Source organism: Leuresthes tenuis, unplaced genomic scaffold (genome assembly GCF_036924035.1).
Source record: "Leuresthes tenuis unplaced genomic scaffold, fLeuTen1.0.hap1 SCAF_211, whole genome shotgun sequence".
Classification (NCBI taxonomy): domain Eukaryota; kingdom Metazoa; phylum Chordata; class Actinopteri; order Atheriniformes; family Atherinopsidae; genus Leuresthes; species Leuresthes tenuis.
In genome coordinates, this window is record NW_027325565.1 from 35,777 (window position 1) to 51,872 (window position 16,096).

At 40.7% G+C, this 16,096-nt stretch overlaps 1 protein-coding gene across 1 annotated transcript; it reads right to left on the reverse strand.

Annotated features, from left to right (window-relative positions):
* Window positions 1-280: 280 nt before the first annotated feature.
* On the reverse strand, window positions 281-1,931 carry LOC140288058 (E3 SUMO-protein ligase ZBED1-like). Its single transcript, XM_072379165.1, has 3 exons — window positions 1,793-1,931; window positions 1,385-1,637; window positions 281-1,227 (listed from the first exon to the last, which is right to left on the reverse strand). Exons 1-3 carry the CDS (start codon window positions 1,927-1,929, stop codon window positions 814-816), a joined length of 804 nt encoding a protein of 267 aa, XP_072235266.1. The 5' UTR covers window positions 1,930-1,931; the 3' UTR covers window positions 281-813.
* Between the last annotated feature and the right edge of the window lie 14,165 nt (window positions 1,932-16,096).

Below are 16,096 nucleotides of genomic sequence, written 5' to 3' on the forward strand. Positions count from 1 at the left end.
AAGCTCATTCTCTCTCTTTATCTGGTGTTTACATCACTGTGTCGACAGCACAGTTACACATGTATGCTGTTAAGTCAACATTCACTTTTTATGCTGTTTCACATGTTCTGCTTTGAACATAAAATCTGACATCATGGAGCTTTTATCATTAGCATCAAATATTTAAAAGAACGTTGTTGGACATAAAAAAACTAGTGCTGTCAAGAGATTAAAAAAAATTTGAGATGAATTAATTATGATCTGTAATTAATTGATCTAATTAATCTATTTTAATCTCACCTAATAGAAATGCTGAAAAAAGCCTTCAACTTGAGGTATTTCCATTTAAAATCATTACATTATTGCAGCAAATCAAAAGAGTGATAAATAACAAAAAAGCAGCTTTATGAAGTAATTTATTGTTTTTAACAGATTTGAACAGATGCTGTACGAGCCATTTACATTCCACTGTATTTGAGACTAGTCCCAAGCACTGCCTGCAACCTTTAGTTTCAAGCTTTTTTCAATCTCCAAATAATTAGAAAATAAAAATAAAATAAAACATCAAATCCATATAAAGTGCTGTAAGTTAACACATCAAAAAAACAGTAACAACACTTTTTAGATCAATAGAAGTACTGGACACTGAACTTGTTGCTTTTCCTCTGCTTCAGATAATATAAAATAAATAAAACAGAACCAGCAATCACAGTGCTGTTAGCACATCAAAAATAACATTGTTCATCATCACAAAATAAAGTGCTGAAATAACATCAAGCAATCACTTCTAATTGGGGTACAGATGACATGGCAGCTATGCTGACCTCATGCTTCTTATTTCTTCTTCTTCAGCCAGTCGCTGAGACAGACCAGCTTGGTCACATTTTCTGGGAGCAAGGCTGCCCTTTTCTTTTGTACTATGTGGCCTGCGAGACTAAACAGTCTCTCACAAGGTACGGAGGTTGCCGGGGAGGCCAGGTACTTGCGTGCCACGACTGACAGCTTTTCATAGGCTCCTGAGTGAGCATACCACCACTGCAGGGGACAGTCATCAATACTGATGCTGGGCTCTGCTCTGTAGCGCTGCAGCTCTCCGGACTCCATTCCATCTTCTTCTGAGTCAGACCCAAGCAGAAGAGCGCTTCTCCTCTTCTTCTGAGCTGGTTGATCATCCTCTGTGGAGGGCTGGAGAGTAGCTGCTCTTCTAGGCTCTGCTGCTTGGAGCATGTTTTCCAGACTGGTCCACACCTGAATGAATGAATGAATACATAGATGGACAGGTAGATTTATTTTATTTTGTGCAGCACTTTGTGTTGCATTTCCTATATGTAAAAAGTGCTATATAAATAAAGCTTGATTTGATAAAATTGGACTCAATAGTCCAGCTTATCCTTATAGTCTTTACTTGTTCCCTCTTTTCTCTTGGAAGACATTTCAAATCCTTGAAACGTGGATCCAGTGCTGTGGCCACCTTGAACCACGTCTCATTGACTACAGCTTGCCGTGCTTCCAGGTCCCTCTGGAAGGCATTCTTGAACTTCACCACATAGGCTGGATCATCATCAGTGATGTCCATGACACGGTCCAGATGGCGAAAAGCAGGCAGCACTACAGAGCAAGAGACGTAGGCCTCACCACCCAGCAGCTCAGTCACATACCTGTAGAGGTGGATAAGTTTGAAAAATAAACATCGCTGGACATTTAAATTTCCAATTTAATTGCCCCGAGAAGTACTACCTAATTTTCATTCATTTTTGGATGACACATGTGTAGTTTATTTCATTAAAATGGACAGGTGTTTATTTGGGCTTACCTGCATGGTTCAAGCAGGACCTCCAGCCTCTGCAGTTTCCCCCACTCAGCTTCGGTTAGCATGACCCATCTGTGGTTGTTCTGTTGGTCCAACGTAGCCTGGACAGCCTCTCGGTTGCATAGGAGGCGTGAGACCATTGCGAGTGTCGAATTCCACCTGGTTGGTACATCTTGTATAAGTTGCTCGCTTTTTTTTTCCAAGTGCAACTTGTTGCTGGTTAAGTTCTGTGGTACTTGCAGGGCTTTGTTTGAAATGGCCAACAATCTTGCGGCACTTTGCTAGTACACCAGCAAACCCACTGCCATCGAGGCAGACTGTGATGGTCCTCTGGAGAATGTGAGCATTGCAGGCGATGTGCTCATATGGAAGGGCTCTCATAGCAGCCAGCATGTTTGCTGCGCTATCTGTATCGATGGTGGATATCTTATTTTCAATTCCCCAGTCATTTGCCACATTGAGGAACTGTTCGGCGCATTTATCAGCAAAGTGCCTGGTTTCTGTTTTCATGACGGTCAGCGCAAACGAGTTGAGGTTCCACTCACCATCAATAAAGTGTCCGGTCACCCCCAAATAGCTGTGGTTGCCAGCTGAGGTCCAGTGATCTCCGGTTATAGCAACAAAGTTGGGCGAATCCTCCACCAAAATCTCAAGTTTGTTTTTCTTTTCGCCGTCGTACATCTTGCTGATTTTGGTCGTCACTGTAGTCCTGCACGGTGGCTTGTATGATGGGTCATTGGACGCAGTTTGCAACACCTCTGTTAACCCCTCGTCTTCCACTATGTTTATCGGCCTGCAGTTCATCGCTATCCACTTGGCAAGAACATTCGTCAGCCTGTCGGTCGCAGACTTGCTCATACGCGGGATGTTCTCCTCGAGTTTAGTTTGGCGAAGAGCTTTGCTATAGATCGCTAAATTGCTAACGTTAGCTGTGGCTGCACTCGCGACTGGGTGCTTTGCGTTGATGTGGTAGGCTAAACTTGAGCTACTTCGGTGGTAAGCAAACTCCTTCTTACAAAGAATGCAGATCACTCTACCTTTATCAATGGTGCCGTCGAGGCGTTTGTGAAATGTAAATTTTCCATTCATTGGACCGACAACTCTTACATGCTCCTCCATTTTCAAGTCTCCTCACCTTGCCCAACTACAGTGGGAGCCTATCAGCTTATCCCAAACCATCCAAACACAATGACAGCCAATCAATGTCCACTTCAGGGTGTGACAGACCATTGATTTCCAACCCAAGTACAAGAAGCCCAACGTATAAAAACGGATTTTAAAAAAAGGCAACTAGCATTCAGAAACAGCAAAATTAGAGATTAAAAATTAGATTAACGTGATTAAAAAATATAACGCACTAAAAATCCCTGTAATTAATTAATCTCCATTAACGCGATAATTTGACAACCCTGAAAAAAACATTTCAAATTTTTAACAGACATCAATAAATTCAAATTGTAAGAATATGTGTGTCAGACAGGAATAACGGGATCACACTCCTCAGCCTCCCTGGTAAGGTCTATTCGGGGGTACTGGAGAGGAGGAACCACATTTTCACAGATTTCTGTGTAATGGTTCGTTATAAAAGAAGAGTCCACAAAGCCTGAGTAGCAGACCTGTGCTTTATCTTGACTTGAGGCATTTCAGGAGAAACTGTCTTCCAATTATAACCCCAGGGAGCCTCCCGCAGAATGAATCTGGTTTTAATTATTGTCAAAACTGGTAAACTTTCTTTAACTTTAGTCTCATGGCATACTAATAACCATTTGAATGATAGAGGATCAGTGTAAATAACTAAAATTATTTAATTTAATATTACTCCTCCGCATTTGACCTATCCAGGTTGGGACCTGTTGAACACACACATGCACAGGGTGACACACTCATGGAGACAGATGCCATACACTGGAGCAGTGGGGCAGCCAATTACAGCGCCCGGGGAGCAGGGGGGTACGGAGCCTTCTTCAAGGGCCGTGGAGGTGGAGGTGGACTACCAGTGAGTACTGATATTTCCTCACTCTTGTGTTTTGGAGTGACTGAGGGCTTGTTCCACCACCAGAGTTGGATGTCTGTCACTTGCCCCAGAGAGTTGGAGAGTGAGATGATCCAGAGGATGTGGGATCCTTGGCGGAGATTTTGGGCTGGGTTACCTATTTTATGACAATAAATCTTGTAAAATACCAGTTAGACTCCTGTTTTTTTAAGTCTGCTCAAACCTTGTTTTGATTAAGAACCTGTACGTGTCTTTAGAGTCTTGGGCTCTCAAACCTAGGTGGCGTTGTCAACCTCTTTTAATCACTATATCTTTAGAATCTATAAATATATGAATATAATTTATTTATAAGGCCCACAACCTCCACCAAAGCAGTACGACAGACAAACTGTGGAGCTCCTTTAGTGACAGGTTGTACTATATAAAACGTGTTACGAAGACGTATCACAAGGCATTTACAATGAATACTGGGCCCGATGCTCCCTCTGACAGGCCACATAAACTTCAGTAACTTCTAATTCACTGTGCACTTCACTCATGTGAGTATAGGAAAGAACTTATTTTGGAGGCACCGATTGTGAAATTGTGGGCCGATACATATGTTAGAAATGACCAGATTTTAAACAAATTAACATCAGTGAAACAATTATATATATATATATATGGAAAGGTTAGTATATCAGCCCCTCATCATACTATCCTTGAATGAGCTCAAATTCTTTTAAAAAGGTTTTTTAACCGACCTCTACTATAACCTTTCACATCAGAAAAATCCTTTGTGTGAAAAATAACAGTTTCAAAAGCCCCTTTAACGTGTTAAAGTATGCCCAAAATCAATGACTTTTCAGTACTTAACTGACCAAACAAGATGTTCTTGTGAAAAATTAAGCATCTGCTATAGAGTTAGTCTGCTACCTACTGGATATTTGCTGAACTTGCAGCTGCAGGCTTGTCCTGTCAGTTTTATTTACCAAGCTCCTAATCAAAACAAGTTTTATCTCTAAGAGTCCATCTCTAAGTCCATCCATCCATTTTCTATACCCACTTAACCTGTCAGTAGGGTCACAGGGGGGCTGGAGCCTATCTCAGCAGTCATCGGGCGAGAGGGAATTAATTTAAATTCAATTCAGTTTTATTTATATAGCTTCAAATTACAACAAATGTCATCTCAAGGAACTTAATTAACATAGTCCAATTCAAGCCAACTGGAAATCATTTCATTGTAATCATAATCCAATGAAATCCAATTAATTAATTTTAAAACAATCCAATTCATTCACGTAGAGCCAATTCAAAAACAATATCCTAGCTAAGGAAACCAACAGATTGCACCGAAACTTGTCTTCAGTCCAATCTCCAGTCCTGAGCGTGCCTGTGGCGACTGTGGAAAGGAACGACTCCCTTTTAACAGGAAGAAACCTCTGACAGAACTAGACTCAGGAAGGGTGGCCATCCGCCTCGACCAGCTGGGGTTTGAGAGGACAGAAAAGAGGGGGGAAAAACACCATAACACCATTCAAAGGATACCTGTTGGAATAGGGAAACACAGGGGAGAGAGTGTCTATAAGCTTTATCAAAAAGGAAAGATATAGGCAGAAATAGTCCAATTCAAGCCTATATTAATACATTAATATTAAAATCGAATCAAATTCATAATTACACAGATTAGAGCAATTTATACAATGCCAGTTCAAAAAAGTTGCCCCAGCTAAGGAAGCCAACAAATTAAATAAAAACATTTTGACCCAGTCTCCCATCCTCAGTATACATGAGTCGGGCTTTCGAGCCTTTTCTTCCCCGGTTTTTACAAATTATGGTTGGACATTCAGACCTTCTTGCAGCCGAAAACATCAGCTCCCTCTTTTGATCATACATTGTCAGGCATTCGCACCTTGTCTTACCCGCTTTTTACAAACTTTAGTCAGACATTTACACCTTGCAGCTGAACCACCTCCGCTCCCTGTTTTGATCATGTATGGTCTGGCAATACTACCTTTTCTTACCCGTTTGTGAGTAATTATGGCTGGACATTCACACCTACTTGCAGCCGAACAACTCCGCTCCCGCATTTGATGGTGTATAGTCGGGCATTCTCACCCTTTCTCATCAGCTTTTTGCAAATTATGATCTGACATTCACACCTATTTGCAGTCGAACAGCTCTGCTCCCGCTTTTGATTATGTTTGGTTAGATATTCAAACCTTTTCTTAACTGCTTTTTACAAACTTTGGTGGGACATTCAGACCTTCTTGCAGCTGAACACCGCTCCCGCTTTTGATGGTGTATAGTCGGGCTTTCGAGTCTTTTCTTCCCCGGTTTTTACAAATTATGGTTGGACATTCAGATCTTGCAGCCGAAAACCTCCGCTCCCTCTTTTGATCATACATTGTCGGGCATTCGCACCTTGTCTTATCCGCTTTTTACAAACTTTAGTCGGACATTCACACCTCACAGCTGAACCACCTCCGCTCCCTTTTTTGATCATGTATGGTCTGGCAATACTACCTTTTCTTACCCGTTTGTGAGTAATTATGGCTGGACATTCACACCTACTTGAAGCCGAACACCACTTTTCCCGCTTTTGATGATGTATGGTACGGCATTTTAGTCTTTTCTAACACATTTTTCAGCAATTATGGTCGGACATTCACACCTATTCACAGCCGAACAACTCCGCTCCAGCTGTTGATTATGTTTTGTTGGATATTCGAAACTTTTCTTAACTGCTTTTTACAAACTTTGGTCGGACGTTCACACCTTCTTGCAACCGAACACTTCCGCTTCCACTTTTGATGGTATATATCCGGCCATTCGAACCTTTTCTTACAAGCTTTTTACAAACCATGATGGGACTTTCACACCTTCTTGTAGCCGAACAACTCCGCTCCCACTATTGATTATGTACAGTCGGATATTTTAACCTTTTCTTACCCGCTTTTTACCAACTATGGTCGGACATTCACACCTTCTTACAGCGGAACACCTCCTCTCCTGCTTATGATCATGTGCGGTTTGATATTCGAAAATTTTCTTTCATGTTTTAAAGCAATTATTGATGGACATTCAAACCTTCATGTTGCCGAACACATCCACTCCTGCTTTTGATGATGTATGGTCTGGCATTCGCACCCTGTTTTTACCCATTTTTCAGGAATTATGGGTGGACATTCAGACCTTCTTGCAGCCGAAAACCTCCGCTCCCTCTTTTGATCTTACATTGTCGGGCATTCGCACCTTGTCTTACCTGCTTTTTATAAACTTTAGTCGGACATTCACACCTTCTTGCAGCTGAACCACCTCCGCCCCCTGTTTTGATCATGTATGGTCTGGCAATACTACCTTTTCTTACCCGTTTGTGAGTAATTATGGCTGGACATTCACACCTACTTGCAGCCGAACACCACCTCTCCCGCTTTTGATGATGTATGGACCGGCATTCTAGCCTTTTCTAACACATTTTTCAGCAATTATGGTTGGAAATTCACACCTACTCACAGCCGAACAACTCCGCTCCCGCATTTGATGGTGTATAGTCGGGCATTCTCACCCTTTCTCATCAGCTTTTTGCAAATTATGATCTGACATTCACACCTATTTGCAGTCGAACAGCTCTGCTCCCGCTTTTGATTATGTTTGGTTAGATATTCGAACCTTTTCTTAACTGCTTTTTACAAACTTTGGTGGGACTTTCACACCTTCTTACAGCTGAACACCTCCGCTTCTGCTTTTGATGGTGTTTATTCGGGCATTCGAACTTTTTCTTACCCGCTTTTTACCAACTATGGTCGGACATTCACACCTTCTTACAGCGGAACACCTCCGCTCCATCTTTTGATGGTGTATGTTCGGGCATTCGAACCTTTTCTTACCCGCCTTTTACAAACTATGGTAGGACATTCAAACCTTGTAGCCGAACACATAAACTCCTGCTTTTGATGATGTATGGTTGGGCATTCGCACCTTTTCTTAAACATTTTTCAGCAATTATGGTCGGACATTCACACCTATTCACAGCCGAACACTTCCGCTCCCGCATTTGATGGTGTATAGTTGGGCATTCTCACCCTTTCTCATCAGCTTTTTGCAAATTATGATCTGACATTCACACCTACTTGCAGTCGAACAGCTCTGCTCCCGCTTTTGATTATGTTTGGTTGGATATTGGAACCTTTTAACTGGTTTTTACAAACTTTGGTCGGACGTTCACACCTTCTTGCAGCCGAACACCTCTGCTTCCGCTTTTGATGTAAATATTTTGACTAATAAGTGGCAGGTCAGAGATTTCCAGATTATCACACAATGCTTGTTCTATATTTATCCATGGTTCATCTATTGGGCTAGGTTTAAACCATTTTGATATATACTGTAACCTATTGGCTAAGGAATAGTGCTGAAATTAGGTAAATCTAATCCACCACAGTCCTTGGTCTTCTGTAGGGTTTTTAAACTAATACGTGGTGGTTTGTTTTTCCACAGAAATTTGGAGATGCATGAATCTAGTGACTTAAACCAAGTAGCAGATGGTTTTATGGGGATCATTGAGAACAAATAGTTAACTTTTGGTAGTATCATCATTTTAATGGTTGTAACTCTCCCCATAAGTGATATAGGTAAGGACTTCCAACGAGAGAGATCGTCCTCTGCTTTCTTTAATAAGTCTTTAATAATTGCACATAATTTAGCTTTGTTAACTCTGAGAGCCTGGAGGAAATGTTTATGCCTAAATATCTATTATTTCCTGACTGTAAAGTGATCGCAGGTATATTCTGGACCCTGCAGTTAATGGGCAGAACTGTGGTCTTAGACTAGTTGATAGAGTAGTCAGAAAGTGCTGAGAATTTATTTATGAGTGTGATCGTGTGAGTGAGAGACGTCTGTGAGTTCTGAAGGAAAAGTAATACATCATCAGCATAAAGACTTATTTTATGCTCAATATTTTGGGATTGGATGCCTTTAATATTTCTATCTTGTCTGATAGAAGCTGCTAAAGGTTTGATGAAAATAGCAAAAAGTGAGGGAGAAAGTGGGCAACCCTGTCTTGTACCTCTCTGCAGACTGAAGCTTGGAGAAGTTTGATCATTTGTCCTGACACTTGCATTTGGGGAGCTATATAATATCCTTATCCAGTTGATGAAGTGTGACCCAAACCCGAATTTGTTTAATGCTGCGAATAAAAATTTCCAGTTCACTCCATCAAATGCTTTTTCTGCATCTAGAGAGTCGATTGTGGTTTCCAAGTTGTTGATGCTAGAATAGTCTATGAGATTAATGATCCGGTTTGTGGACAAACTGTTGTGCCTACTGCTCTTCAGCCTGTCAAATGAAACGTAGAATTTGAAACGTGACAAATGAACGAAGACCCAAGGAGTTTAGTCGTAAACGAATCAATACTGTTTCCTGTGCGAGGACCCGTCAGCCGAGGAGTTGAGTCATGAACGAATCAATACTGTTTCCTGTGTGAGGACCCGTCACCCGAGGAGTTGAGTCGTGAACGAATCAATACTGTTTCGTGTCCTGCTGACTGAGCTTATGAAGCTGCCGCCTGCCATGGGGTGAGGAAGGGTACTGCATGAAAATGAACGAATCACTCACTGAGACAACTCGTTACTCCCGAGTCATATAAAAAATTAGTTCATATCGAACAAATCGCTCACGAACGACACATCACTATCTATTTGACGAGTTATGCATGAATTCGGATTTTGCAATAAAATTAATTCCTTCTCTCAAACCAAGTTCAAACTGCTTTGTCCTTCATATTTATCTACTTCTAATCTAGTTTCAACAATAAACAACACTGTATTTTGTAGTATGAAAAAGAACCAGACCTAATTTTCAGCAATAAGCTTCTCTCCAGGAGATATGAAAGAATACAGATTTTGCTATAAAATGAAATCCTTCTATCAAACTTACTTAAAACGGTTTGTCCTTATTTCTTCACTTCTGATGAAGTTTCAACAATAAACAACAAACTTTGTATTATGAGAAAGAACCAGACTCATTCTTCAGGAATCCGAAAATAAGCTCTATTTTACGAGTTATGCACGAATTCGGATTCTACTATAAAACGAATTCCTTAACTCAAACCAAGTTAAGACTGCTTTGTCCTTCATATTTATTCATGTCTAATCAAGTTTCAACGATAAACAACGTTGTACTTTGTAGAATGAGAAAGAACTTCTTCAGCAATAAGCATCTCTTGAGATATGACGAAATACAGATTTTGCTATAAAATTAATTCCTTCTATCAGCCTGACTTAAAACTGTTTGTCCTCCTTATTTATCCACTTCAAATCAAGTTTCAACAATTAAAAAAATGTTGTAGTTTGAGAAAGAACAACTTAATCTTCAGCAATCAGTATAAAAAGAGGGTAAGAAAAGGTGCAAATGCCAACCATACATCACTAAAAGGTGGAGCGGAAGTATTCGGCTGCAAGTAGGTGGGAATGTTCGACCATAATTTGTAAAAAGCGGGTAAGAAAAGGTTCGAATGCCCGACTATATATTAACAAAAGTGGGAGGAGAGGTCTTCGGATGAGAGTGGGTGAGAATTTCCAACCATAATCTATAAAATGCGGTGAAAAAAAAGGTGTGAATACCCCATAGAACACTAAAAGGTGAAGCGGAAGTGTTCGGCTGCAAGAAGGTGTGAATGTCAGACCATAGTTGGTAAAAAGCGGGTAAGAAAAGGTTAAAATACCCAACTGTACACAATCAATAACGGGAGCGGAGGTGTTAGGCTACTAAAAGATGTGAAAGTCCGACCCTGGTTTGTAAAAAGCAGGTAAGAAAAGCTGCGAATGCCCGACAATGTATGATTAAAAGAGGGAGCGGAGGTTTTCGGCTGCAAGAAGGTCTGAATGTCCAACCATAATTTGTAAAAACCGGGGAAGAAAAGGCTCGAAAGCCCGACTATACACAATCAAAAGCGGAAGCGGAGGTGTTCAGCTGAAAGAAGGTCTGAATGTCCATCAATAATTGCTAGAAAACATGAAAGAAAATTTTCGAATATCAAACCACACATGATCATAAGTGGGAGAGGAGGTGTTCAGCTGCAAGAAGGTGTGAATTTCCACCCATAATTACTGAAAAATGGGTAAGAAAAGGTGCAATTTACCTCTTCCTTATTTTTTGTTTTTTCGTTTGGTGTCATCTGACATCTTTGATTTGCATGGTGCAAAGATTCAATTCTTCATAATGGTCCCCGTACCCAGGAGCCGCCGGTGTGACGTGTGCCACTGTACCCACAACCTATCAGGCTCTGTGGTTAGAGTGGGTCCTCCAATAACCTTCCATTCCTAATCTCGCCGCTCCGTACCCCCCATGCTCCCTGGGCGCTGAGTGTGTCACCCCGTGCATGTGTGTGTTCAACAGGTGCCAACCTGGATGAGTCAGATGCGGAGAGTCATTTCGTGTGACTACATGACAATAAAGTAATCTTAATAAAGTCATCTTAGTTACTTACATTGATTCTTTACCATTCAAATGGTTATTAGTATGCCATGAGAGACCCAGAGGAAACAAGTTTTGCTTTTTTTGATATTTTTATGATAATTTAAGTATTGTGGTTGAAAGAAACATACTGCAACAATTTTTTTTCAAAAACATTGTTCATTTATTTTTTCTGGACTGTCCCTTGTGGTGGACATCGGGTCTTGTTTGATATAAAATGTAATGATGTAATGTTATAATACCGAATTCATTTTCATGTGGATTTCTTTTAAAAAATCTTCTTATTTCATAAACATTAAAATAGATGAAGACATCTGAATGATCTGGCTATTTTACATGAGGGAGGAAATCAGCACATTTCTGTCTGACCTATACTATCGCAATTTCTCACTGTCAACTCTTCAAACTACCAAACAGGGTTAGTTAAACATGGCACCAAAATAAACACATATTTACTGGAATATCCTTACTGGTACTCCCCACAATAAACATTTGAACAAGAATTTAAACTTAGCAGAACACCCAACAATGTTTGAATACTCAAATTTACGGCATCACATACAGCTCCAAATCACAGTGTATCATGAATGGTACAACAGGAAACAGTTTTTGGCCTTTGAAACACACAGAAACATGTTATGCTTGATGCACTTGACATATGTGTCCCCTTTGCATCCCTCTCTTCTGCACCGTGATGAATGAGCAGCCTCCTCCATCTTTGGCAAATGGACTGCCCTGTATTTTTGGACATTGGCATTGGGCTGAGGTTCAACAGGCCTCCTCTTCTTTGTTGGAATGTACTCTTCATCAGTACTCATCTCTTCATCATCACTGGCCACATTGTCAGCCTTGTGATCTCCCTGTGCCTGAGCAATCATCTCCTCAGCCAGCAGCAGTTTGAAGTCGAAATACTGCAGCCTCTCTTTCTCTGGTTTTCCAGAGACTTGGTGGTCTGACCTGTACTCGATCCAGCTGCCAGGTCAACAAAATGCAGGTCCATTTTCTTGTGCGGCTTGACATTGGATAGAAGCTGATCATGCGGTCGCACAAACCGAAGCCGCCCATGTTTTTGTTGTATTCAGCTACAACAGCTGGTCGAGGCACAGTAACATGGAGCTTCTCTTTTGTTGACCATCTCATGCAACTGTCCTGGGGCTGTATCCCACGGACAGTGGAGGCCATCAAGACTGCCTTGTTATCCTGTCACTTTGTCACGGCAACCTCAGATGGTTTTTTAACAACCATTTCAGATTTACCTCTTCCTTATTTTTTGTTTTTTCGTTTGGTGTCATCTGACATCTTTGATTTGCATGGTGCAGAGATTCAATTCTTCATAATGGTCCCCGTACCCAGGAGCCGCCGGTGTAACGTGTGCCACTGTACCCACAACCTATCAGGCTCTGTGGTTAGAGTGGGTCCTCCAATAACCTTCCATTCCTAATCTCGCCGCTCCGTACCCCCCATGCTCCCTGGGCGCTGAGTGTGTCACCCCGTGCATGTGTGTGTTCAACAGGTGCCAACCCGGATGAGTCAGATGCGGAGAGTAATTTCGTGTGACTACATGACAATAAAGTAATCTTAATAAAGTCATCTTAGTTACTTACATTGATTCTTTATCATTCAAATGGTCATTAGTATTCCATGAAACTGTGTATATTACAGTGGTCTCTTAAAGTGAAAGAAAGTTGAACTGTTTTGACAATAATTAAAACCAGATTTATTCTGCGGGAAGCTCCCTGAGGTTGTAATTGCAAGACAGTTTCTCCTGAAATCCCTCAAGTCAAGATGAAGCACAGGTCTGCTACTCAGGCTTTGTGGACTCTTCTTTTATAACAAACCCTTACACAGAAAAATGTGAAAATGTGGTTAAAACATTTTTGAGATGCTTCATTATATTTTCACCAACAACTCCTTATCATCTGAGACTTTTAACTGTGATATCTTTGGTGCTCGGGCAGGAATCTCTACACTGGCACAAGGTCTCCATCTTCTGGAGAGAGTGCTGCAGGAGTGGTGACAGTGCAGCTCAGATTAGGTTTCTCTGGAGAATCATGCTGCTCTGCAGCAATCTTAGGAATTTTCTAAAGTAATGCATGAATTATGGACCTCTATTAATCATTCAGTCACCAAGAGGTTAATTATGTGTATGCAACTTGAATCTTTATGGAAGTAAAAATTCTGCTCAGCAGCACTTCTCCCCTGGTGAAAAGTAAATGTGCCAAGAAAACATCAACTTTAGCACATTTGACTGTACTTGACAGTGACAATTGGGGAAACCGGGAATGTTCACTCTGACTTTAAATATTTGCTGAACAATCAGGGATTCCGTGCAGGAGCTCAGTGGTCCTGATCTGCATTATTGATACAAAGAGCAGTGAGACAATGGCAGGTTCATACAGAATAAAGACACATTTAGATCCAAACACAGTCTGTAAACATACCTTCATGCTGTCTGCCTTGATAGACAGTTTGGACCCAATATACTACAAACTATCATGTCTGACCTTCCAAATGACGCATTATCTTAGAAATCTAATGCTGCTGAAAAGTACAGTACCTATGCAAGACGGGTGATGATGACAAAATGACTCACACATTAGTTGGATATATTCGCTCATAATCAAAGGCGCAAAGGAAAAAGTTTGTCCTTAGCGTTCAGTGTTCAGATTGGCCTGAGCCGTCTCTTCTTCCCTAGACGGCTCATGTCTGTAGAGATATGAAATGCATGTTTGATCACTCCTATGCACTGTTCAATGCTGTTGTCTGCTGGGGGAGTTGCACTTAAGACAAAAACTGTAGGTGTGTCAGAAAAGTTTGCTTTTTATCATTAAATAAAAGTCACAGCCAGAGAGGCCAGTTCATATCAAAACTTCACAAGGAGAAGAAGAAGGAATGTTGTCTCCCCACTGATCGTTATCTTTATAGCTCCCCAAATAAGGAGATGCCTCCAAACTAAGGAGATATGCCAGACCTGGGCACATAGGGGATTGTATGTATGTGTGTGTGTGTGTGTCACCTAATAAAAGAGCAAGGGAAGCAACCACTCGTTGGAGAACTCTTGTGAATCTGCAGAGAGTAGGTTCGGGTGTTGTTCTCCCCTTGCAAGTAAAATACTGAGGCCTCTGAGGGATTTCTTGGTTTCATGCCGTTGTCTGTTAGTTAATTTTAATTCTAACAAGGTGCCTGGACAAACTGGTGAAAAAGACTTGTTCTGTGGTAGGCAGAAGGCTCGACCCTCTCGGTGCTGTGGTGGAGCAACGGATGAGGAGGAAATCATATTCTGTTTTGGAGAACAATAAACATCCTCTCCACAGCATCCTGGCAGGAGAGAGGAGCAGCTGCAGTGAGAGGCTCATCTCACTGAACTGCAGGACTGAGAGGTTCAGGAGGTCCTTTGTCCCCACAGCCATAAGGCTTTTTAACAGCGACTGCTGACATGTTCTTCTCAAATTTATTTAATTAGTCATTGATTATTATTATGATTGTTGTTGTTGTCTAATATACAATCATTGGAAATATTTATATTTTAATGAGCTACTTGACTAATTTGAATTTCCCTCACTGGGGGATGAATAAAATATTTATCTATTCTATTCTATTCTATTCTATTCTATTCTATTCTATTCTATTGTAGCCACCTAAAACTCACTTTTATTTTGAGGCTTTTTTAAATGGGGAAAAAGAGAACAAAGTGAGGAAAGGTGGGACAGATGAACCCCAGCAGTCTAATCCTATAGCAGCTTAACTATGGGATGTTTCAGGATCACCTGAGCCATCCCTAACTATAAGCTTTATCAAAAAGGAAAGTTTTAAGCCTAATCTTAAAAGTGGAAAGGGTGTCTGCTTCAGTTTGAATGTGGAAAAAGGTTTATTTTGGAAACATTTTAAAAACTGACATTATTCTGTCTTGGAAAACACTGCTAGTGGGAAACATTACACTGGTTGCTAAAAACTGGCAGAAGTGGACCTTCCAACGTGACAGTGACATGAAGTATTCAGCTGAAGTCGTCAAGTGATTAACAGAGAACAAAAATCAACATTCTGGAATCCGGACTTCAATTCCATTCAGAATCTGTGGTTGGAATCACAGACCAGAAGAGAGACAGAACAGAGGCCTTCAAACCTGCAGATCATCACAGAATGAGGTCCAATTTTCCAGTGGAGGCATGAAGAAAGCAGTCGTGAGTACCATAACATACAATGAATGCATTAAAACTGACCTGGACAATAATATTTTGAGATTTCACAGAAAAAAGTTTAAAAATGTATAATCATAAAACTGAACAAGAGAGCAAAACAACACACAAGATGGTGACTGAGAACGGAATGCCATTGCTCTTTTTTAGTCTTATCACTAAATTGTGATGTCATCACTGATGACATCACTGATGACATCACAATCTCTCTTCTGGTCTTCTGGTCATCACTGATGATGACATCACAATTGATGTCACCACTGATGTTGTTTGACATCACAATTGATGTCACCACTGATGTTGTTTGACATCACAAATGTTATATAGGCCAGACATTTTCCCTCCTATTTCACAGTTCGTCAGGAGTTTATCTGAAGAAACACGTCCAGTTTTCGAAGCGAATTTGAAAGTCACAGCAAACGGTTTTCACATCGTCTAAAAAAACAACACTTAATTACTATCTTAAATAGTAATTTTGACAAACTATTAAAAACAACACTTAATTACTATCTTAAATAGTAATTTTGACAAGCTCTTAAAAACAACAAGCAAAATGAGTCAAACCAAGATATCATCTGCTCCACTTCAGTGGTGTGACATGGTAGAGGACGATTTACCTGAGGATATCTACACATATACCATTACTTTTGGCGATAATGAAGGTTA